This window comes from Erythrolamprus reginae, chromosome Z (assembly GCF_031021105.1).
Source record: "Erythrolamprus reginae isolate rEryReg1 chromosome Z, rEryReg1.hap1, whole genome shotgun sequence".
Taxonomy (NCBI): Eukaryota; Metazoa; Chordata; class Lepidosauria; order Squamata; family Dipsadidae; genus Erythrolamprus; species Erythrolamprus reginae.
Window position 1 is genome coordinate 580952 of NC_091963.1, and position 25417 is coordinate 606368.

At 44.1% G+C, this 25417-nt stretch overlaps 1 protein-coding gene across 2 annotated transcripts in view; it reads left to right on the plus strand.

Annotated features, from left to right (window-relative positions):
- LOC139175911 (unconventional myosin-Ig-like) overlaps positions 1–25417 on the plus strand; it is a 64935-nt gene that overhangs the window by 13331 nt on the left and 26187 nt on the right. For both annotated transcript variants that reach the window (XM_070767299.1, XM_070767300.1), the window contains 11 exons: positions 583–681; positions 2058–2174; positions 4812–5018; positions 7292–7437; positions 8768–8882; positions 12912–13082; positions 16820–16890; positions 17957–18031; positions 19155–19287; positions 22804–22970; positions 25197–25404. In XM_070767299.1, the coding sequence (XP_070623400.1) occupies positions 583–681; positions 2058–2174; positions 4812–5018; positions 7292–7437; positions 8768–8882; positions 12912–13082; positions 16820–16890; positions 17957–18031; positions 19155–19287; positions 22804–22970; positions 25197–25404 (1509 nt within the window). The remainder of the gene's footprint in view (positions 1–582; positions 682–2057; positions 2175–4811; positions 5019–7291; positions 7438–8767; positions 8883–12911; positions 13083–16819; positions 16891–17956; positions 18032–19154; positions 19288–22803; positions 22971–25196; positions 25405–25417) is intronic.

Consider the following 25417-nt stretch of genomic DNA (forward strand, 5'->3'; position numbering starts at 1 on the left):
ACACCATTGGACATTTGCCTTTTCCCAGGGTCTTAGGCGACCCCTGTGAAATGTCATTCGACCCCCAAAGGGGTCCCGACCCCAAGGTTGAGAACCACTGACTTAGAGGAAAGGTAAGAAACTAATTCAGCCAAGAAAGAGTCATCCAGATGTTCCGATTTTACAGAGTCCTCAACTTATGACCACAACTATCGTTAAGTGTGACACTTCTTAAGAGAGTTTTGTCCCATTTTACAACCTTCCTTTGTTAAGCAAATCCCTGGAATTGTCAGTGACACAGTTTTTTAATGATTTTTTTTAAAAAAAAAATCTCCATCTCTTTTATTTCTCTATTCATGCCGAATATTTCTAGTTAACGTTTCCAATGTCAAAATGAATAGTAAAGGGGACAATGGAAATCTTTATTATTAATATTTTCTGTCATGTTCCCATTTACAATTACTTTTTGCAGTCTGTTTAGTATATATACATTGCTTTGATCATGTTAATAAATTTTTTCATCAAATTTAACTGCCGTTGTAATGTCACTAAACGGTCACTAAATGAATCATCGTAAGTGGAGTCATTTTTTTCCCCTTCCAGTTGCTTCTTGGTGCCTCTGACACTAAGCTGGAATCGCTCCACCTGGTCGGGGACCCCATGGCCTACAGGTTTACCAAGGAAGGTGGTAGTAATAACAGGGTAAGTACCACTCCGTTGAATCTATGGTGATGATAAGAAGAAATAGAGAAATGTTGATTGTCCGTAAAGAAGAAAATAATCACAGAAAATTAAGCATATGGGGAAATGTTTTTATTTTTTTATTTTATTTATTCATTCGATTTTTTATGCCACCCTTCTCCTTAGATTCAGGGTGGCTTACAACATATTAGCAATAGCAATTTTTTAAAACAGACCCCGCCTATTGCCCCCACAATCCGGGTCCTCATTTGACCCACCTCGGAAGGATGGGAGGCTGAGTCAACCTTGAGCCGGTGATGAGATTTGAACCGCTGACCTGCAGATCTAGCAGTCAGCTTCAGTGGCCTGTAGTACCGCGCTCTACCCACTGCGCCACCTCAGCTCAGTTGTTTTGCTCAAAATGTTATGAAGATTAATGTACAGGTCGTCTTCTGACCACGTTCGAGCCAAAACATCCATTGCTAATCAATACAGTTGTTAAGTGAATTCTATGACCCCTTTTATAACCTTCCGTGTTAAGTGAATCACTTCCGTTGTTAAGTTAGCAGGACGGTTTGAAGTGAATACAGCTTCCACATGGGCTTGGCTTGTTAGAAGACCCACAAAAGTCGATCACATGGGGATCATTATATTCGTCATAAATTTGGGTAAACATCCTAATTTTGGCCCTGTGACCATGAGGATACAGTAATGGTCATAAAGTATGGAAAAGGGTCATACATCACTTTTTTCCAATGCCGTCGTAACTTTGAAACGGTCACTATATGAATTGTTGTAAGTCTAGGACTGGCTATAAATACCTCTCCGTTAATCTGTGGAAATATCAGAATTTGTGTTCTGGATGTGTTAATATTCATACTAGGGTAGCTAATCCTTGATTTACAATGTTTTGTTTAGTGACTGTTTCAAAGTTACAACGGCACGTGATTTACAACCGTTTTTCATACTTACGACTGTCACAGAATTCCCATGGCGATGTAATCAAAATTCAGTCTCTTGGCAACTCATACTTATGACGTCCTGGGGTCACCTGATCCACTTTTGTGAACTTCTCACAAGCAAAGTCAACGGGGAAGCCGGATTCGCTTAGCAACTGTGTAATTCACTTAACGGCAGCAAGAAAGGTCACAAAGTGGGGAATAATTCACTTAACAACTGTCTTGGTCAGCCACAGAAATTTCAGACTCAACCTTAATCAATAAGCCGAGGATTATCTACATTCAGTATCAGTTTGGATAGGCCGAGGCTGAAGGCACCCAAATACATAAATAGGGTGAATACGTAGTGAATATTTATGGCCCCCCCTGATAAATTCTTCTTATTTTACCCCTTCGGTTGTTCCCCACCGACGGCCTCATCCCTTCTTCCTCCTCAAGGCTTTGGAGAGTGAGAAAACCAACTATCAATCCGTCCTGGATGCCATGAAAGTGATTGGTTTCACTTCTGAAGAGATCAATTCCGTGCAGAAGATCCTGGCGGGCATTTTGCACTTGGTAAACAGCATTTATTTTATTTATTTATAAGCAGCCCATCTTCCGATGGATTCAGGGCGGTGTACAACAATAAAACAAGATACAGAATTAAAACCCTAATTTTTCTTTTTTTAAAAAAAAAACATTCATCCATCTGTCATTCATTGCTACTGTCCGGAGCAGAATTGTTCTGTCGGGCTCTCTGGTAGACTCCTCCCAAAAATGCACAGGGACAAATTACAGACACTCACGTTTGAAAATTCAAAACAATGTTCTTTATAATGAAAATTCCCTTAACCCAAGCCCTCTTTTGGTATAGCAAAGAGCCCTCGTCTCCAAACAAACTGGTAATTGGTACAAGTCCCTTATTAGTTCTGTGATACTTAGCTTGCAGCTGTGAGGCAATTCACAGTCCTTCTTCTTTCACAAAGTGAAACACACTTTGCTCTGGTTTAGTTTCAAAGCGGGGGAAAATCAGCACACAAAAGGTCAAAGTCAGTAAAGCAGTCACGAAACACAACGATCAGATAATCCTCCACAGTGGCCAAACCCACAGGATGCTCTTTATAGCAGCCTCACTAATGACCACAGCCCCACCCAACCACAGGTGGCCTCATTTTCTTTGATAATAATCTCTCAGTTGTTGCTGCCTATGCATCGCTCTCCGCATGCGTGGCTGTATCATTAACTCTTGTTCTGAATCCAAGGAGGAGCTAGAGAATTGATCTCCTTCTGAGCTGTCTGCCACACTCTCCTCCTCCCTGTCACTCATGTCTTCTTGGTCAGAGGAGCCTTCATCAGCAGATTCCACTGGGGGCAAAACAGGCCTGCAGCATGTGGATGTCTCCCCCACATCCACAGTCCTTGGGGCAGGAGCTGGGCCAGAGCTAACCACAACAAGAATGTTGTTGTTCAATAACTCAAGGCCTGCTGGCAAAGCTATGTTATTAAGGCCTTTCGGAAGGTCAGGAGGGTGGGGGCGGTGAAGATCTCTGGGAGGAGTTTGTTCCAGAGGACCGGAGCCGCCACAGAAAAGGCCCTTCCCTGCAGCCTTGCCAGTCAACATTGCTTGGCTGACGGGACCCGAAGGAGGCCAATTCTTTGGGATCTAATCAGTTGCTGGGACACATGAGGCAGAAGACGGTCCCGTAAGTGTCATTGAGTTTGACATTTTATTGGCGCACCCTTCGAAGTGGGCTGGGGTCAGTAAACCAACATCATGTGAACAGACTAGAACAGTGATGGTGAACCTTTTTTTCCCTCAGGGGCCGAACAAGCATTCACACATGCTATCCTGCTTGCACGAGTGCCCACACCCACAATCAATGCCTGCGGAGGGCGGAAACAACTTTGGGGGGAGGCAGAAACGCCCCCCGCCCTCCCTCTGGAGGCTCCCGGGAAGCCAAAATCGCCCTCCCAGAGTCTCTGTGCGGGCCAAAAATCAGTTGGCCGGCACAGACATAGGTGTTGGAGCTGAGCTAGGGCAAGGGCTCTTGTGTGCCAGCAGATATGGCTCCGGGTGCCACCTGCGCCATTGCTTCGCCATCACTGGTCTAGAACATCACTTTCTGGTTATGAGGGTTTGATAGACCTGATCTTGAAAACTGAGACACTTCCTGCCTCTTTTATACTGAAGAAAATCAACATGAGTCAGTTCTTCAGTTTCTTTCTCACCTTTTCCTGTTTACTTGAACTCGGCCCAATGTGTCACGCCCAGAATTTGACGGGCCGGGTGGAGGTGGGGGGGGAGAGAGAGGAGGATTACAACCAGTAGTAGGCTCCTACTGGAACGGATAAGGATGCCGCTCCGGTAGCAAAAATTGAGCTGCAAGTGTCTCTTGTGTCTTGTATAATTTTGCTTCTGCACATGTGCAGGAAGCAAAATGTTGTGAGTGGACTTGCACACACGCACGCACAATTTTGGTGATTTTTTTTTGCACCTGTGAATGAGGTGGACGCGCATGTGTCCCCGCGTGGTTCTGCTTCTGCACAGGCGTGGAAGCAAAAAATAATAATCCCTGAAATCTCCCACGCACACGCAAGTATTGAAGCAAAACCGCACTGGGACACGCACGCACACAAGTTAACCGAAGCTGCGCGCACAGTGCACCAGTAATAGGAATCCACCCCTGATTTGGGGGCAAAGTTAGCGCAATAAAGGGGAGTTAGGCATGTTCTCTGGCGGTGTGGTTTCCATGCCGCGCCTCCGTCCATCACACAACACTTACAGAACGGTTGTTCTGTTGTGTAGATGTTTTGGGTGGTTCAGGGTGGGGAATTTGTGGTGGGTGGGGGATGTATGTTTGGATCGTTCGGAGTGTTGGGACTCGTCTCTGGGCATCACATGACTTTTGTTGCCAATGACAATTTCCTTGTATTGACAATGACAATAAAGTATTTATTAAAAAGTTTACTTTAAAAAAGATAATTTTCTCAAAATAAGGGATGACCTTGAAATTTATGAAAGGTTCTTCCCTTCTCAAGAGAATCAAGGCGGGTCGTTCTTCAGTTCCCTCCTCACCCTCTCCTGTCTCGTTGAGCCATCCCAATGCTTACAAGAACATTGGTTAAATCACTCTCTGCAATTGTGAACTGCTGTAAGTCGAGGACTAGCGGTATTTGATCTCTGACGGGCTTTTCCCTGCGCTGAATTTCCAGGGCAACGTGAATTTCATCTGCTCCGGAGACGAGGTGGCCGTAGAAGATCCACAGCTGATCTCCCACCTTGCAGAGTTGACTTCCACCGAGCCGGAGAGCCTCCTCAACACCCTCCTGTATCGGACGGTGGCTACGGGCGGTGGGGAGGTGATCCAAAAAGGCCACGGCTGCGATGAAGCGAACTACGCCCGGGATGCTTGCGCCAAGGTAACGGCAGAGCTCAGCTGGGCGCGACGCCTTCCATTGGTCTGTGGGGTGGAGTGGGTTCTGATTTACTCCTCTGCCGGTGCACTTACTCATGCTGGTAGTGGGTTGCTACCGGTACGGTAGGGGACAGTGCACCGATAGGGGCCGTGAGATTGTGCGATTTGCGCACAGCCGCTATGTTGTCAGTCCTATGGGTGCCGCTATCTTTTTTCTTCAATTTTTCTTATTTTTGCTTCACGCACATGTGCAGAACAAAATCATGCAACGGGACGTGCGTGAGAAAGAGATTTTGGCAATTTTTTGCTCCTGCAGATGTGCAGAAGCCAATTTTTTTTTACCAAAATCTGTCTCCCAAATTCCAGCACGTTTTTTGCTTCCTGCGCATGCGCAGAAACAAAACCACACTGGGAAATGCGTGCATAGGGAGTGCGCACGTGCGAGAGAACCAAAGCTGCATGCAGAGCGCACCGGTAGCGGTTTCCCCCCACTCACGCGCTGTGCACACGCACTTGCATGCGCAGTGCTAAAAACCCGGGTGGTGGCACATTATTTTACTTTTGTATTTTACTTATTTTTAATCTTATCTTTGTTTTATTTTATTGATATTTATTTAGTATTTTTATCCTCTTATTTTAATTTAATTTTACTTTATTATTTTTTATTTTCTTTATTAATAATTATAATAATAATAATAATAATATTCCATCTTTATTATTTTTATAAATAATTCAAGATGGCAAAAATGCCGAATAAAAACCCAGATGGTGGCGACATTTTACTTTATTTTATTTTAGTATTTTATTTATTCTTAGCCTTATCTTGATTTTATTTTATTGATCTTTATTTAGTATTTTTTTCATCTCATTTTAATTTTATTTTATTTTACTTTATTATTTTTTATTTTGTTTTATTTTTATATTATTATTATTATTATTAATATTAATATTAATAATAACAATGTTATTAATATTATTATTATTATTATTAATATTATTATCCCACCTTTATTATTTTTATAAATAATTCAAGGTGGCAAACGTACCCAATATTCTTTCTTCTTATTTTCTCCTCAACAACCACCCTGTGAGGTGGCCTGGACTTATAAGAGAGAGCGTGAGGGCTCCAAATCACCCAATTGTCTTTTGTGTTGAAGGCAGACTAGAACCAACCATATTCTAGTGCCATGATGGCAAATCTATGGCACACGTGCCATGGGTGGCACATGGAGTCATAGCTGAGGGCATGTGAGGTGTTGCCCTGTGTCAGCTCCAGCTGATTTTTGGCCTTCTGGAGGGTGGGGGGAGCCGTTTTCGCCCTCCTCAGGCTTCACGAAAGCCTCTAAAGCCTGTGGATGGTGAAAAACGGACCCAACGGGCCTTCCTTTGGAGCCTGGAGAGAGTGAAAAATGACCCAACCCCGTTAGGCCCATTTTTTGCCATTCACAGGCTCTGAAGGGCAAAAACAAGCTCTGCAGTGGGACAGTGCGAGGGAAGTTGTGGATGCATACGCAAGAGGGATGCATTCACACGTGCCCTTTTGGCACCATTGTCTTAGTGATTGACCCAATGTCACCCAGTGGGCTTTCGTTCCTAATGTAGGACTAGAACTCACCATCTCCTGGTTATTGGCTGAGGATCGCCCAGCTGCTTTTCATGACTAAGACAGGACTAGAACTCATGTCTCTAAGTGGTTGGCTCAAAGTCACCCAGCTAACTTATTTGGCTACAGTGGGACTAGAACTCACTTTCTCCTGGTGATTGGCCCAGTGTCATGCCACTGGCTTTCATGCCTATTGTGGGACTAGAATTCACCGTCTCCTGGTGATTGTCCCAGGTCACACCAGTTGATTTTCAGGCCTAAGGTGCAACTAGAACTCATGCCTCCTAGTGGCTGGCCTGAAGTCGCCTAGTTGGCTTTCGGTCCTAACATGGGACTAGAACTCACCGTCTCCAGGATCACCTAGCTGGCTTTCAAGACCCAAGGCTAGAACTCACATCTCTTGGTGGCTGGCCCAACATCACCAAGCCGACTTACCTAGCAAAGGTGGGACTAGAACTCCCATCTCCCGCTTTCTAGCATGGATTCTTCACCACCAGACCAAACTAGATCCGAAATTTAAGATTTTGCACTTCTTTGCTCTTACCCAACTCTGTGTGACTTCATGGTATCTTGAACAGGACATTTTGAGAGGGCGGCGGCAGGGGGCGATCTTAAACTCGATTCATCCCCAGCCTTGACCAAACTAGATCCGATCTCCCCATGTTCGTCTGCAGGCTGTTTACGAGCGGCTGTTTTGTTGGATCGTGACCCGTATCAACGCGATCATCGCTGTCAAGGACTATGACCCTCGTATCCACGGCAAAAATACGGTCATCGGCGTCCTGGACATTTATGGCTTCGAGATCTTCGACAACAACAGGTAGAAGGCACCAGGGGAATCCTTGGATTGTACAAGCAGTCCTCACTTAACAACCAAAAATAAGGCTTGGAGTTTTGGTTGTAAGTTGTGGCAGCCTTTTAAATAGGCCGTCGCTGGCCTGCCTCAAATATATGACTATGTTGTGACGCTATTGGGGTTATAAGGTGGGGACTGCCTATACACCGGCAGTTCAGTGAAGGCTACAAAAATTTTTACTATCACGCTGGCTTATTTTGTGGGTGTGGCTTGCCGGCCATGTGACCAGGTGGGAGTGGCTTGATGATCATGTGACTGGGGACGGCTTAAAGGTCATGTGACTGGCTTGAAGGTGGCTAACTTGATGTCACTCACTTCAGGGGCTTGGGTTAGGGCTAGAGTGCCTCGCCTCAAAGAGATACAATTTCCCTCTCTGTTTGCTCTTACTGAACATCCGAGATATACTATTTAATCCTATGTACATAAACCAAATGTGTACATTACACGCAAGTGCACAAAAGTGCACATTATCTATTATATAAACTCTAGCAGGCACAGCTCTTCTAAAATTATACTCATGCAGCCTCCTAGGAAAAACACACCCAGAGCCCAGAAGGGGGAAAAGACAAAAGATTCCAAGAGTCCCCTTCTCCAAGGCTTCCTCGGGCTCCAATGTTAACTGTGGCCCCTCCTGTGACTCGTCTGACTGTGGAGCTGGCACCCAACAAACCACAACACATCCGGGGGAATGATCACACTGACAATATGTCAACAAGTAACTTTCTTTGAGTGTGTAGTAGTTCGGGACAGAGTGGTCAGCCATTAAGCGAGGAATCCCTATAGATTATTATTATTATTATTATTATTATTATTATTATTATTATTTATTAGATTTGTATGCTGCCCCTCTCCGTAGACTCGGGGCAGCTCACAACAATAACAATAACAATGTAAGAACAAATCTAATAATTTAAAAAACGCTAAAACCCCCATTATTAAAAGCAAACATACACACAAACATACCATGTATAAACTGTATTGGCCTGGGGGAGATGACGGCAGAGATGGGTCTTAAGAACTTTACGAAAGGCAAGGAGGGTGGGGGCAGTTCTGATCTCTAGAGGGAGCTGGTTCCAGAGGGTCGGGGCCGCCACAGAGAAGGCTTTTCCCCTGGGGCCCGCCAAACGACATTGTTTAGTCGACGGGACCCGGAGAAGACCCACTCTGTGGGGCCTAACCGGTCGCTGGGATTCGTGCGGCAGAAGGCGGTGCCGGATGGATGAGCATTTGGGGGGTGGGTGGGTGGAGGGGTTTGCCGGGCAATGTTCCTGACCTTCTTGGTGTCTCCTTCCAGCTTCGAGCAGTTTTGTATCAACTATTGCAACGAGAAACTTCAGCAGCTGTTCATCGAATTGATCCTCCAACAGGAACAGCAGGAATACCAGCGCGAGGGGATTGAATGGCAGCACGTGAGTCCCTGAAATGTAGACTGAGCTCTCTTGGAAAACCCTGCAAAATGGTTTTTGATTGGAAATTAATTTTTTCCCATAAAAACGATTATAATTTGAAACTGGAATATATGGTTAATCCTTGACTTAGGGTTACAAAGTGGGATCGGAATTTCCATCACCAAGCAATTCACTCATCAAGTGAATCCTGTCCGATTTTACGATATATTTTTTGCCATGGTTGTTAAGCGAATCACGCCATCCTTAAGCAAATCCCATTCCCTCCCCTCCCCCATTGAATCTATTAGGAAGGTCACAAAGGATCACTTGAATCCAGAGTTTGCAACTGTCATAAATACTGTTCTGTCTTGCACGGTAGCCGGTAAGTTTTTTTCCAAACGCCATCACTCTGCTAAACAAATAATTCCCTCAACACTGTCAGACTTTCTACTAAATCTGCACTTCTATTCTACTAGTTTTTCTCATCATTCCTTTCACCCATTTCCTCCCATGTTGACTGTATGACTGTAACTTGTTGCTTATATCCTAAGATTTTTATTAATATTGCTTCTTCATTGCTTATTTGACCCCTATGACAATCATTAAGTGTTGTACCACATGATTCTTGACAAATGTATATTTTATTTTATGTACACTGAGAGCATCTGCACCAAGACAAATTCCTTGTGTGTCCAATCACACTTGGCCAATAAAAAATTATATTCTATTCTATTCTATTCTATTCTAATTAGCCCCAAATTAAAACTCAAGTACAAAGGTTTCAAAAAGAACAAGCGTCTATTTACAAAGATGTTAGTTGAACTGCACAAACATGAACCAAAGCAATGTCTTTTTCCCTGCCAAAATCCAGGTATGAGGCCAAGTTGATAAGATAAACTCTCACACAGTTGCTTTTCAGCCAAAAGTCTGCTCACAATATTATTAAGCCTATGAATGTCCAGTATTGTATCCAGGCTTGAAAGGCAAAAACACTCTTCACATGCTCTTCTCCTCCAGAGACATGAACGGTGGCTTCTTGCAAAGAGCATCCTCCAAACGCCTCCTCTTATACACTCTATGCACAGCTGTGCTCACTTCCTCCTTCTGAGCCTCCTTAACGGCTCCTGCCGCCCCTGCATCCTTCTCACCCGTACACTCAGGATCGGATCGATTATCTCACCTTCCTCTTCCTCAGACCTTGGCAAATCCCCAGTTGGGGGTTCTATAGCCTCTGTAGGCTCCTCACACCCAGACTCTCCCTCCTCCTCCTCCTTCAGCTGTCTGACTCCTCCGACAGCCACACAGGTTGACCAGGCCCAGATGGCCCCAGTTCATCAGGCTCAAGGTCCGTTGCCAGAGAGTCTGGCTGCGAGTCAAGCACAGCAAATACAAGCCAGGTGTCCAGTGCCCAAATTTTGATTATGTGTTGATGAGGACGTGGCAACAGTTGTGGGTCTGAGGAATGACCCTAAGATCTTTTTTATCAGCATTGTTAACATTTTGAACTGTCATGTTTAACTGAATGGGGAGAAAGTTGAAGACTCCGAGTCTACGGAGAGGGGCAGCATACAAATCTAATTAATTAATTAATTAATTAAATAAATAAATAAATAAAGACCCTTTTCATTAAATGAATGGTTTTAGAATAGAATAGCAATAGAATAGAATAAAACAGAACAGAATAGAATAGAATGGAATGGCATAGAATAGCAATAGCAATAGAATAGAATAGAATAGAATAGAATAGAATAGAATAAATAGAATAGCAATTGAATAGCATAGCATAGCATAGATAGAAGAGAAGAGAAGAGAAGAGAAAATAATAGCAATAGAATAGCATAGCACAGCATAGAACAGAATAGAATAGAATGGAATGGCATAGAATAGCAATAGCAATAGCAATAGAATAGAATAGAATAGAATAGAATAGAATAAATAGAATAGCAATTGAATAGCATAGCATAGCATAGATAGAAGAGAAGAGAAGAGAAGAGAAGAGAAGAGAAGAGAAGAGAAAATAATAGCAATAGAATAGCATAGCACAGCATAGAACAGAATAGAATAGAATGGAATGGCATAGAATAGCAATAGAATAGAATAGAATAGAATAGAATAAATAGAATAGCAATAGAATAGCATAGCATAGCATAGCATAGATAGAAGAGAAGAGAAGAGAAGAGAAGAGAAAATAATAGCAATAGAATAGCATAGCACAGCATAGAACAGAATAGAATAGAATAACAATAGAATAGAATAGAATAGAATAGAATAGAATAGAATAGAATTCTTTATTGGCCAACTGGAATTGGACATGCAAAGAATTTATCTTTGGTGCATATGCTCTCAGTTTACGTAAAATATGCATTTGTCAAGAATCATGAGGTACAACACTTAATGATTTTCATAGGGATCAAATAAGCAATGGGGACACAATCTATATTAATATAAACCTTAAAGATACAAGCAACAAGCAACAGTCATGCAGTCATTTGTGGGAGGAGATGGGTGTTGGGAACAATGAGACGATTAATAGTAATGCAGCCTTAGTGAATAGTTTGACAGTGTTGAGGGGATTATTTGTTCAGCAGAGTGATGGCGTTTGGAGTTGAAACAGTTTAAATCCAGGATGCGAGGGGTCAGTAAATATTTTCACGGCCTTCTTTTTGACTCGGTCAGCCTACAGGTACCCAATGGAAGGCAGGTTGGCAGCCATTGTTTTTTTCTGAAGTTCTGATTATTCTCTGAAGTTTGTGACAGTCTTGAAATGTTGTAAGTCAAGCACCTGTACCTGTGAGGTTTTTTTTTTTCAAATTTCACACTCTGTAGAGTGGTCATTCCCAACCTGTACAACTTTTTAAATGTGTGAACCTCAGCTCTCAGAATTAAGGTGTGTGGACTACAACTCCCAGAATACTGGGAGTTGTAGTCCACATACTTTAAAAAAGCAGCCAAGTTTTTTGGGTGGTGGTGTTGAAATCTGCTTTAACAACCTTCCCTTGTTAGAATCATAGAAACATAGAAACATAGAAGACTGACAGCAGAAAAAGACCTCATGGTCCATCTAGTCTGCCCTTCTACTATTTCCTGTATTTTATCTTAGGATGGATATATGTTTATCCCAGGCATGTTTAAATTCAGTTACTGTAGATTTACCAACCACGTCTGCTGGAAGTTTGTTCCAAGGATCTACTACTCTTTCAGTGAAATAATATTTTCTCACGTTGCTTTTGATCTTTCCCCCAAATAACTTCAGATTGTGTCCCCTTGTTCTTGGGTTCACTTTCCTATTAAAAACACTTCCCTCCTGGACCTTATTTAACCCTTTAACATATTTAAATGTTTCAATCGTCCCCCCTTTTCCTTCTATCCTCCAGACTATACAGATTGAGTTCATGAAGTCTTTCCTGATACGTTTTATGCTTAAGACCTTCCACCATTCTTGTAGCCCGTCTTTAGACCCGTTCAATTTTGTCAATATCTTTTTGTAGGTGAGGTCTCCAGAACTGAATACAGTATTCCAAATATGGTCTCACTAGCGCTCTATACAGCGGGCTCACAATCTCCCTCTTCCTGCTTGTGATACCTCTAGCTATGCAGCCAAGCCTTCTACTCGCTTTCCCTACCACCTGACTACACTGCTCACCCATTTTGAGACTGTCAGAAATCACTACCCCTAAATCCTTCTCTTCTGAAGTTTTTGCTAACACAGAACTGCCAATGCAATACTCAGATTGAGGATTCCTTTTCCCCAAGTGCATTATTTTACATTTGGAAACATTAAACTGCAGTTTCCATTGCTTTGACCATTTATCTAGTAAAGCTAAATCATTTACCATATTACTGACCCCTCCAGGAATATCAACCCTATTGCACACTTTAGAGTCATCGGCAAATAGGCAAACCTTCCCTACCAGACCTTCCCCTATGTCACTCACAAACATATTAAAAAGAATAGGACCCAGAACAGACCCTGGTGGCACACCGCTTGTAACCTGTCTCTGCTCAGAATACTCACCATTGTTAAGAATAAACTCTGCCTCTTCTCAACAGATTGAATATTTCGACAACCAAATCATCGTTGATCTGGTGGAAGAGCCGCACAAGGGTGTTATCGCCATCCTGGACGAAGCTTGTTTGACTGTAGGGAAAGTCACCGATTCCCTTTTCTTGGAGACCATGGATAAAAGGCTGTGCAAACACCCCCATTATACCAGCAGGAAGGTAAGGGGGTCATTGGAGTAATATTATTTTTTATTAGTATTTATTAGATTTGTATGCCACCCCTCTCCGAAGACTCGGGGCGGCTCACAGCATACAATATAAAACAGTGAATACAGAGACAAATCTAACTCCAGATCGTGCAGAATGCGGCTGCGAGAGCAATCATGGGCTTCCCTAGGTATGCCCATGTCACACCAACACTCCACAGTCTGCATTGCTTGCCGATCAGTTTCCGGTCAAAATTCAACGTGTTGGTTATGACCAATAAAGCCCTTCATGGCATCGGGCCAGAATATCTCCGGGACCGCCTTCTGCCGCACAAATCCCAGCAGCCAGTTAGGTCCCACAAAGTTGGCCTTCTCCGGGTCCCGTTGACTAAACAATGTTGGCTGGCGGGACCCAGGGGAAGAGCCTTCTCTGTGGTGGCCCCAACCCTCTGGAACCAGCTCCCCCCTGAGATTAGGATTGCCCCCACCCTCCTTGCCTTTTGTAAACTCCTTAAAACCCACCTCTGCCGTCAGGCATGGGGGAACTGAGACATCTCCCCTTGTCTATGCAGTTTTATGTATGGTATATTTGTGTGTATGATTTTTAAATAACAGGGCTTTTAGATTTTTAATGTTAGATTTGTTATTTTAGACTTTTAATATTAGATTTGTCACTGTATATTGTTTTATCACTGTTGTGAGCCACCCCGAGTCTGCGGAGAGGGGCGGCATACAAATCTAATAAATAATAATAATAATAATAATAATAATAATAATAATAATAATAATAAATAAATAAATAAATAAATAAATAAATTAAAAACTACGTAAGCTAAAAAACCCAATATATTAAAAATCAATCAACAACTTCAAATTGCAGCCATACATCACAATTATTGGCTAGGGGGTCTAGATCTAATTGCCCCAAGGCCTGGCAACATAAGGGAGTCTTAAGACTCTTGTGGAAGGCAGCATGAATCTCCGGTGGAGTGGGCCCCCCCACAAAGAAGGCTCTTCCCCTAGGCCCTGCCAAGCGACATTGTCTAGTAGTTGATAGGACCTGGAGAAGGCCGACTCTGTGGACCTCACCGGTCGCTGGGATTCATACGGCAGAAGGCGATCCTGCAAGTAATCTGGCCCCATGCCATGTAGGGCTTTGTAGGTCATTACCAACACTTTGAATTGCATCCAGAAACCAATGGGCAACCAATGCAGGCCGTGGAGGAAGGACTGCATTGGCTATGTGTTATCATCACTGCACCGGAGACTTCAGTTGAATCATAGCAGGTTTATTCAATGAAAAACAAGAGCAAACCTTCTTCAGCAACGTGATTCCCAACAAGGGCCACGGCTAACCCCTTGCCCTATTTATAGTGTTTCTAAAGTGGGGGCTTTTCTAACCGACAACCGTTTAACTTTGGCAGCAACCTACATTTAGCCGCGTCTTAACCAATTAGTGAATTTCTCCCTTTATTTAAACAAACACAACACTATGAGATATGGAGAGCCAGATTTGGCAACCCTGTAGGGACGTTTCCGGAAGGGGTTTTTGTGTGCTTTTCTGAATAATCTGGATGACGCTGCAGCAGCATAAGGGACTTTAAAGTTAAAGAAAGAAACAGTGCGATTTGAACCCAGGGCAGCTACAGGAAGCAAAGAGGGCAGGCAATTGGCAATAGGCAGTCCTCGACTTATGACTGTAGCATGAACCAGAATCTTTGTTGCTAAGGAAAGAAGTTTTTTCAGTGAATCGTCCCTGGCTTCCCGAGCTTTTGGATTCGGTGAACCGCTGCTGTTTTTAAGTGAAACCAGTTTCCTCAATTGACTTTGTTGTCGGAAGCTGGAGGAGGAGTTTGCAAATGGCGGTGGTCATGTGACCCCGGGAGGCTGCAGCCCTCCTAAATACCTTCTGGAAACCAAGTGCCGAAATTTGACAACGCGTTCGTAGGGAGTGCGGAGAGGCCCCTCCCGAGTCTGCGGAGAGCGGCGGCATGCAAATCTAATAAATGAAATGAAATGAATGCATCAATGGTCGTAAGTGTGAGGAGTAATCATAAGTCATGTTTTTTTCAACTTAATTGTAACTTTTGAAAATGCTATTTTCAAAAGTTACAATGCTCATACTATTATAAAGCTTTCAGAAAACTTCCTTTTAAAATCGGAAACAGAATCAGGGACCTTGGAAACATAGAAACGTAGAAGTCTGACGGCAGAAAAAGACCTCATGGTCCATCTAGTCTGCCCTTATACTATTTCCTGTATTTTATCTTACAATGGATATATGTTTATCCCAGGCATGTTTAAATTCAGTTACTGTGGATTTACCAACCACGTCTGCTGGAAGTTTGTTCCAAGCATCTACTACTCTTTCAGTGAAATCATATTTTCTCACGTTGCTTTTGATCTTTCCCCCAACTAACTTCAGATTGTGTCCCCTTGTTCTTGTGTTCACTTTCCTATTAAAACACTTGCCTCCTGAACCTTATTTAACCCTTTAACGTATTTAAATGTTTCCATCGTGTCCCCCCTTTCCCTTCTGTCCTCCAGACTATACAGATGGAGTCCATTCAGTCTTTCCTGATACGTTTTATGCTTAAGACCTTCCACCATTCTTGTAGCCCGTCTTTGGACCCGTTCAATTATGTCAATAATATTGGAGGTCTTCTATCCAGCCCTCTGCTCAAGCAAAAGGTCCTATACAGGTGGCGCCTGAGCCATTGCCCTAACTCAGCTCCAACGCGTATGTGTTTGCCGGCCAGCTGATTTTTTGCTCTGGGTGGGCATTTTTAGCTTCCAGGGAGCCTCCAGGGAGAGAGCATTTTTATCCTTCCTGGGCTCCAGGGAAGCCTTTGGAGCCTGGGGAGGGTGAAGCACAAACCTACTGGGCCCACCAGAAGTTGGGAGACAGGCCATTTCTGACCTCCAGAGGGCCTCTTGGGGAGGAGGGGGAGCTGTTTTCGCCCTCCCCAGGCATTGAATTATGGGTATGCGCACTCGTGCCTGCGTGATAGTGCACGCCCACACTCTTTCAGCACCGGAGGGGAAAAAGGTTCACCATCACTGTCCTATACCGTTTCAGATAAGGGACTATCCAAGACAATACTTTCTTAGATTTATTCATCACTTTTGTCCTTCATTTTATAAATGGTGCCGCTAAATGCACAATTTTTCACATCCACAGGAAAAATATAGAAATGGAGTTGCCTTATTAAAATATGTTTACATACACTCTTGGATTTTTTAGAAACATAGAAACATAGAAGACTGACGGCAGAAAAAGACCTCATGGTCCATCTAGTCTGCCCTTATACTATTTCCTGTATTTTATCTTAGGATGGATACATGTTTATCCCAGGCATGTTTAAATTCAGTGACTGTGGATTTACCAACCACGTCTGCTGGAAGTTTGTTCCAAGGATCTACTACTCTTTCAGTAAAATAACATTTTCTCATGTTGCTTTTGATCTTTCCCCCAACTAACCTCAGATCGTGTCCCCTTGTTCCTGTGTTCACTTTCCTATTCACTTTCCTATCACTTTCCTATTTTTGATGTTTTTATTCGAATAGGTAAAAAAAAAATACTTGGTTTTGCTTTTGAATTTTGAAGAAGAGGCTAGATGACGACCAGTTGTCTGGAATGGCCTGGGGCAGAGATGGTGAAACTTTTTTGGTTCATTGTCTGAGCAGGGAAAACGATACATCCACTACACAACCACACCTTGACCGGCTTTGGCTTGTGTGCCCCCACAGCTCAATTCCACTGACAAGTCCATGGAGCACGGGCGCGATTTCCGGATCAAGCATTACGCAGGAGATGTTACGCAAGTGGCTTTTCTTAATCCTTTAAGGAGGGGGGTTGCTGGGGAATTCTGGGAGTTGGAGTCCAGGAATTCTGCCTATTGAATTCTGAGAATTAATCTTCACTCATGGTGGCTGGGGAATTGGGGGTGGTGCGTTGGCCTAGTGGCGGAGCTCTCGCCTCACAATCAGGAGGCTGTGAGTTCAATCCTAGGTAGAGGCAGAAATTTCTCTTTCTGGGCACGTTGAGATTATGTCTGATGAATATAACTCCATATGGATGATGGGAAATTTGAAACCCATCCCATCTTAAAGCAAGTTGCCTGTGGGATTCTGGGACTTGGAGTCCATGCATGCTGGTAGGGAATTCTGGGAGTTTGAGTCCATCCATGTTAAGTGTTAAGGAGTGTGCAGAGTAATCTCTTAGTACTCAAAGATACACATACACAGAGGAAACATGGAGGTTCAGCAGATATCCAGCTGATAGTCCAGAGATACTAGTAATAACTTAGTAATACAATCCAGCTACGTTAATATATAAAATCTAAATTTACTTTGGCAAATATCTTAGTCAAGAACAATCCTAGGCATACACAATTACACCGGTCAATAATTCTCAATGCATATACAATATTGCAAGCTTGCTTATTCAGCTTACAAATGCATTAAACCAGCATTTGAACACACAGTTCTAAATACAGCATAGTCACAATGACAAGCCACAAATAGCAATGAACAGCAGAGAATAGCTGAGAGAGAGAATCGGGCTTCTGGCTCCCTCTTGTGGCAATCCATAGCACTACCTCTAAAAGCAATAGCGTTCTAATACATGTAAGCATACATTGTTCGCTTGCGTTATATATTGACAAACCCAACTAGTTACGTACATAGTACTCACATCTTACAGCAACTGATTTTGACAAACATAGACTGGCTTGCTCTAGAATGGCATGGGAATGGGAATGAGAGTGGGAAGGGGCCCTGGGAGTCATCTAGTCCAGCCCCCTGAGCATTGTGCTACGCAGGAAAGCCGTTCGCATCCACCTTGGATCCACCCCACTCACCTGCATTTCTGGATCTGGGTTCCAGGTATTCCGTGGAAGGATTCCTTGATAAGAACAAAGATACGCTGTTCCAGGATTTCAAGCGACTGCTCTACAACAGGTAAGCCGGGCTGAGGTAGCAGGAGGACCCTGGATTTCAAGAAAACTCGCCTCAAGTGAGACAGTCTGGCCAGGTAGTCCTCAACTTACAGCTGCAATTATGCCCCACGTTTCTGTTGCTAAGTGAGTGTTTGCCCCCTGTCGTGACCTTCCTTGGCTCCGTTGTTTGGTGCATCCCTGCAGTTGACCTCTAGAGCACCTCTAAGGACACTTTATTCCATGATTCTCTAAGCATCTCCTGCTTCAGCAAGGGGTTGGATTACATGACCTCCCAGGTCCCTTCTGTTCTGGTCTTAGGCTAAGGCCACTAATAATTGGAATAAAGGATTGCTAAATGCACGTATTTGTAAAACACCACATCATCTTTATTTTTCTTTCCTTTGTTCCACACTGAAGCATCTCAGCACGCAGCGCTAATCTCTTACCTTAAACTTCGATATGCCCATGCACAAAGGAAAGGTTGAATTCCAGCCGATATTTTAATGATACAAACCAGATACATTAAAGTGTTTTAAAAAATTGCACAGTCAAGACAAACAGTCCAGTCATTCACATTCAAATCAGTCGATATCTCTCAATACAATAATACCATTACAAGCCTGTTTTTGTCTTACATATCAGACATACATTACAGACTACAAATACATCAAAAGTATCACAGAGCTTACGACATCAGTCACAGTGAATCAGCAGAAAGAAAGAGAGATCAGAGAGAGAGAATCATGCTTTCTGGCTCCCTCTTATGGCAATTTGCAATACTACCTCTTAAAGCTATAGTACCTCAGTACAAAAAAACATTCATTGTTAGCTTGTTTTGCAAACCCTACTTTCTTGTACATAGTACTAACACAAGTTAGTTCAGGAAATTACTTGGCGTAGAAGACAGGCCTCCAAAAACGTCAGACTACAACTCCCATCATGCTAAGCCAGCCTCTACATACTGACCGGGAGAGGATCCAAGCTTCACTTAAGGGCGATTTCAAAAGTTTGACCGTCGATGCTTCTTACTGCATCATGTCAAGAAGTAGATGTGTCTGTGCAAAATCCCAACTTTGCAGCGACATTCATCTCCTCCTGGCTGCCATCTTGACTTTTTTGACCTCTTTTGGCATCTTTTTTTCCAGCACAGATCCCATCCTCCAAGAGATGTGGCCGGAGGGCAAGCAGAGCATCACGGAGGTAACAAAGCGCCCCCTGACTGCAGCCACCCTCTTCAAGAACTCCATTGTGGCCTTGGTGGACAACCTAGCTTCCAAGGTATCTCAGATCTTCCTTCTGTGGAAGTGTACCTCAAGCTTGGCCCCTTGCAGATGAGAGGACTTCAAGTCCCAGAATTCCCCAGTCTTCGGAACGGGGCTTGAAAAAGAGAAATTGGGGCAAACAGGCCACTAGAGGACCTCAGTAGACAGTAGAGTTGAAGTCCATCCATCTTCAAGTAGCCAAACATGGGGAGCACTGTTCTATGATGTTGGGGGACAAACATTTTTTCTGTTCTCCATGAGGTCAACCAATTTCTTGATACTTTGGTCTGTTCCTCTGTTGTGCAAGGATCGTGCTATCTCTGAATTTTGAGGTTCACCAACCCCTTTTTTCATGCTGTGAACACAATTCTGAATGACTGAGATAAACAGACTAGCAGGGCAGCTCAGTAGACACCTTCCCAAGTATCTTGAGATCCTCCTCCTTCAAAAGTAGCAGTAGACACCTTTCGAAGTATCCAAGATCCTCCTCCTCCTTTAAAAGAAGTAGACACCTTTCCAAGTATCTCAGTTTCTCCTTCTATGTTCTTTAACAGCAGCTTTAAGATGCTGGACTTCAACCCCCATAATTCCCCAGTCTTGTGAAGGGGCTCTGAAAGAAGGCTAACAAACTACTGGAGGACCTCTAGTAGACACCTTCCCAAGTATCTGAGATGCTCCTTCTATGTCCCTCAAATTTGGCCATATGAAGACAGGTGGACTTTAACTCCCAGAACTCCCCAGTTCTGTGAATATGGATCCAAAAAGGAGACAAGGGCAAACAGGACACTGAGGAACCTCACAAGTGTTGTGGCCCGTCCACGTCCCGCTCAGCTGATCACAGATTCTGAGGATCAAGAGACAGGTGTGGGTTGGCATCCTAGACCAGTGTATTTGGCACCCAAGTCTGATAGCGAGGAAGTCAGAGAGGATGAGGGGTCAGAGGCTGAAAGCCAACCAGGGCCTGTAGCACCTCCAGAGGTGTCCATGAGTGACTCAAGAGAAGGGGAGGAGTCTCTTCTCGATGCTAGAGTGCGCAGAAGTATTAGCAGACAGGAGTGGCTGAGGAGCAAGAGGGCTCTGCGTGACTAGATCTCTAGAACACTTGGCCACGCCTTTTGGCTACTTTAGGGTGAGTCGCGTGACAAGTGATTGAGGAAGTCAACGTTCCAATATGAGAGCCGGATGATCGGATCATGCCTGTGGATTATTTCTGTGATTTATAAATTAAGAAACTGAAACCTGTGTCTTCAGGCTTCCTACCAATTCACCGTGAGTCACGTTTAAATTAGAGTTTGGATCAAAGAAAAATTATTTGGGGAGTTTTCGCTTTCTGCCCAGGACAGCCGCTACAGCAACGGAACGATTTCTTGCTTTTGCTGATATATTTTATACTGTTAAACTTTTTTTTTTAGTAAACTATTAGAAATTATGTGCTTAAAATTTGTCAACCTCACGTGTGTGGACCTATTTCTTTGGGGGCTCATCGTAAGGCAGAGCAGGCAGAGACTTTCCCGAGCATCTCAGATTCCCCTCCTATTTTCCCCAATCGTGGCAACTTTAAGGTGGTGGGTGGACTTCAATTCCCAGAACTCCCCAACACTATGAATGAGGCCTGGTGCAAGAATGAGACCGAGACAACCAGCATTGGGAGTTCCCTTCCGGCGGGGGAAGGAGGGGCTGTCGGATGGAGTCTGCAAGGAGTTGGGCGTTAATAAATAAATAATAAATAGATGGGGGAGGAGTGGGACTGTTACTCATTGCTTACTGGGTCTATTTTCAGTTTCCGTGGCAGCTAAAATGAGAGGTCTGCTAGATAGCAACTTGTGCATGACTGGTGTGCTATAAATAAGCCAGGCTAAGATGGAGATTATGGTTAGTTTTAAAGGTTTATTATGCAATGCCTCCCTAAATAGAATTCCAAAGCCCCAGCATTTAAAGCTCGGGAAACCTTGGAAAAGTCAGTAGATTGGAGACAGACAAAATCCTCTCTAATAAATGCGACACACACACACAAACACCTTTTGGCTGTTGGCAGGTTTTTACAGGTAGTCCTCAACTTACAACTGCAACTCAGACCTAAATTTTCTATTGCTAGGTGAGGCAGTCGTTAAATAAGTTTTTGTCCCATTTTACGACCTTTTCTTCCCACCGCTGTTGAGTGAATCATTGAGATTGTGAAGTGAATACCAGGATTGTTTGGTTCAAGTAAGTCCTTGATTTACAACAGTTTGTTCAGCGACCATTCAAACAGAACTGAAAAAGTGACTTTATGACCGTTTTTCACACTTACAACCTTTTCAGTCTCCCTGTGATCATAGGATCAAAACTCAATTGTCTCACATATGTGACGGTTGCTGTGTCTGACAAGCAAAGTCAATGGGGGAAGCCAGATTCGCTTAACAACCATATGACTAACAATAACAGGAATTCCCTTAAAAATGGGGCAGAGCGCACTTAACAACTGTCTCTCAGTGATGGAAATTCGAGGCACAATTGTGGTTGTAAGTTGAGGACTATACAGAGCACTATATTTTTGGATTATAAAATGCACCTTTTTCCTCCCTAAAAGAGGCTGATAATTTGGGTGTGTCTTATATTCTGAATGTAGCTTTCTCCCCCCACCCCTCCCCCAGCCCTAACTAGCTGCTAACGATCTTCCCAGCTCTTCCCTTGCAGGCTCTTGCATGGTTTCTCTCTGCAAAGAATGTTTTCCAAGCCCTAAGTCTTTGCAGGGTTTTTTTCATTGCTCTAACTTGCTCCGAATAAGTTTCTATCCAGCCCTAACCAGGTGTTAACAATGTTCCCAGCTCTTACTGGCTTGCAAGCTCTTTCATTGTTCCTCTCTGCACAAAATGTTTTCCAAGCCCTCAGTCCCCCATTGGTTTATTTGCTCCAAATTTTTCTTTCCAGGTGCTAATGATGTTCCCAGCTCTTACTGGCTTGCAAGCTCTTTCATTGTTACTCTCTGTGAATAATTTTTTCCAAACCCCGTCTTTGTAGGGGTGTGTGTTCATTCTCTGTTTGCTTTGAATGTTTCTTTCCAGGTACTAATGTTGTTCCCATCTCTTACTGGCTTGCAAGCTCCTTCATTGTTACTCTCTGCACAGAATGTTTCCCAAGCCCTAAATCTTTGCAGGGTTTCTTTTTCCATAGCTTTATTTGCTCCAAATGCTTCTTTCCAGGTGCTAATAATGTTCTCAGTTCTTACTGGCTTGCAAGCTCTTTCATTGTTACTCTCTGCAAATAAAGGGGCTTTTTAAAGTCCTAACCAGGGGATAAAATAATGTGCTGAATACCTGGGTAAGTAGATTCTTTTCCCTATTTCCCTCCCCAAAAATTTAGGTGCATCTTATACTCCGAAAAATAGGGTACTTAGCAAAACCACTCCGATTTCAAATTTGCCACCAGTGCTTGTGCCACCCAAGGAAACCTGGTGTTATTTCAAACCAGAACTGCGATTTTAAACAACGGGGCAAACTAGAGACACGAGATGAGTCCTCGCGTAACTCCACGCGTCCTCCTTTCTCAACAGGAGCCTTACTACGTTCGTTGCATCAAGCCCAACGACCAGAAGTCCCCGTTTCTGTTCAATGAGGAGCGTTGCCGTCACCAAGTCTCGTATTTGGGTTTGCTGGAAAACGTCCGAGTCCGAAGGGCCGGCTTTGCCTACAGGCAACCCTACCACCGCTTCTTACTCCGGTAGGTTTGCAGAGGAGTCTTTGCCAAAAAAGGGAAAAGATCTCGGTGTTATCTTACGCAACCTTTGGTGGAACCGGGATCTTCGGCTGTTTGTGAAGAAGGAGGAGGACAGTCCTGGACGCAGCCAGGAAAGAATAGTGGACATCAAAAGCGGTCTCTAGATGGTCTAGAAAAGTTGCAAGAAAACCACTTAGAGAGCACCAAGGATCCCACAGTCGTTATCCTCCTCCTCCTCCTCCCTTCTTTTTCTTCTTCCTTCCTCCTCCTTTTTCTTCTTCCTTCTTTCTTCTTCTTCCTTTCTCCTCCTTTTTCTTCTTCCTTCTTCCTTCTTTTTCTTCTTCCTCTTCCTCCGCCTCCTGCTCCTTCTTCCTTCTTTTTCCTCTGCTTCTTCTTCCTTCTTCCTCCTCCTCCTCCTTCTTTTTCTTCTTTCTTTCTCCTCTCTGTATTCTTCTTCCTCCTCCTTCCTCCTTTTTCTTCTTCCTCCTCCTCCTTCCTTCTTTTTCTTCTTTTTCCTTCCTCCTCCTTCTTTTTCTTCTTCTTCCTTCTTCCTCCTCCTCCTTCCTTCTTTTTCCTCTTCTTCCTCCTCCTCCTTCTTCTTCCTCCTCCTCCTCTTATTACTGATTACATTACCTAATTGACTCATGAAAGGTCTGCAAAAGAATCCACTCTGACCTCAGAGCACCAAGGATGTCATTGTCCCTTTTTTCTTCCCGGTCTTCTTCTCCCTCCTCCTTCTCATAAAATTCCCCCTAGAACTGATGATGCTACCAAGTTGGGTCATGAAATGTCTGTAGGGTAAAAAAGCTCCCCCCTCCCCCCAAGTAGCCAGAAAGGCGCAGTGGTTAGAGTGCAGCACTGCAGGCTACTTTCAGCTACCTGCTAGCTGTAGTTCAGCAGTTCAAATCTCACCACCGGCTCAAGATTGAGACTCAGCCTTCCGGCCTTCCGAGGTGGGTCAAACGAGGACCCAGATTGTTGGGGGCAAGAGGCTGATTCCGTCAACCGCATAGAGAGCTCTGTAAAAGCACTAGGAAGAGGTATATAAGTCTAGGTGCTATTGCTATTGCTAAGGACCCCACACACAAAACCCAATACATATCCAGTGGGGGTCGATCCTGGTTCTGAGCAGAGCAAGAATGGAGCTGAGCTATTTTCTTTCTCCACAATTGAGCTTTTTCCAATGGCGAGAAACATCAAAACTCTCCAGGACATGCAACCTGAGTTTCGTGTTTTGGGGTGGGAACGGCACTGCTGACGTCACGTCGAACTGCAGGACCTCCAATGGTCTTCTGAAGACCCTCTATATCAGTAATGGCCGATAGAACCATATCTGCTGGCATGCGAGCTGTTGCCCCAGCTCAGCCCCAACGTGCATGTGTGTGCCGGCCAGCTGATTTTTGGCTCGGGGGCGTTTTTGGCTTCCAGGGAGCCTCCGTGGGATGGGGAAGGGTGTCTTTACCCTCCCTCAGCTCCAGGAAGGCCTTTGGAGCCTGAGGAGGGTGAAACACAAGCCTACTGGGAAACAGGCCCTTTCCAGCCTCCAGAAGTGCTCCAGAGGGCAGTGGACGCTCTTTTTGCCCTCCCCAGGCATTGAATTATGGGTGTGGGCACTCGTGCATGAGCGATAGCGTGCGAGCATGCTCTTTCGTCACCCGAGGGGAAAAAGGTTCAACATCAATGCACTGAAAGATCAGGAGCAACATGAGAAAATATTATTTTACTGAAAGAGTAGTAGAGGCTTGGAACAAAAAGAGCCGGGGTGGCGCAGCAGGTAGAGTGCTGTACTGCAGGCCACTGAAGCTGGCTGTAGATCTGTAGGTCAGCGGTTCAAATCTCATCACCGGCTCAAGGTTGACTCAGCCTCCCTTCCTTCCGAGGTGGGTCAAATGAGGACCCGGATTGTGGGGACAATAGGCTGATTCTCTGTTCAAAAGGGCTGTTGCTAACATGGTGTAAGTCGCCCTGAGCCTAAGAAGAAGGGCGGCATAAAAATCGAGCAAACAAACAAACAAACTTCCAGCAGACGTGGTTGGTAAATCCACAGGAACTGAATTGAAACATGCCTGGGATAAACATAGATCCATCGTAAGATAAAATACAGGAAATAGTATAATGGCAGACTAGATGGACCATGAGGTCTTTTTTTGCCGTCAGTCTTCTATGTTTCTATGTTTCTATACAGTCCAATCAAAGCAAGTCAACACTCCAGCTTTCTTCTTCATCCAGGTACAAGATGACGTGTGAATACACCTGGCCCAACCACCTCATGGCCTCCGACGGCGCAGCCACCCAAGCCTTGATAGAGCAACACGGCTTCCAAGACGATGTGGCTTACGGCCAAACCAAGATCTTCATCCGAACACCCCGGACCCTGTTCGCCCTGGAACAGGAGCGCACCAACCTCATCCCCATTATTGTGTTGTTGTTGCAGAAGGTAACAGAGGGGT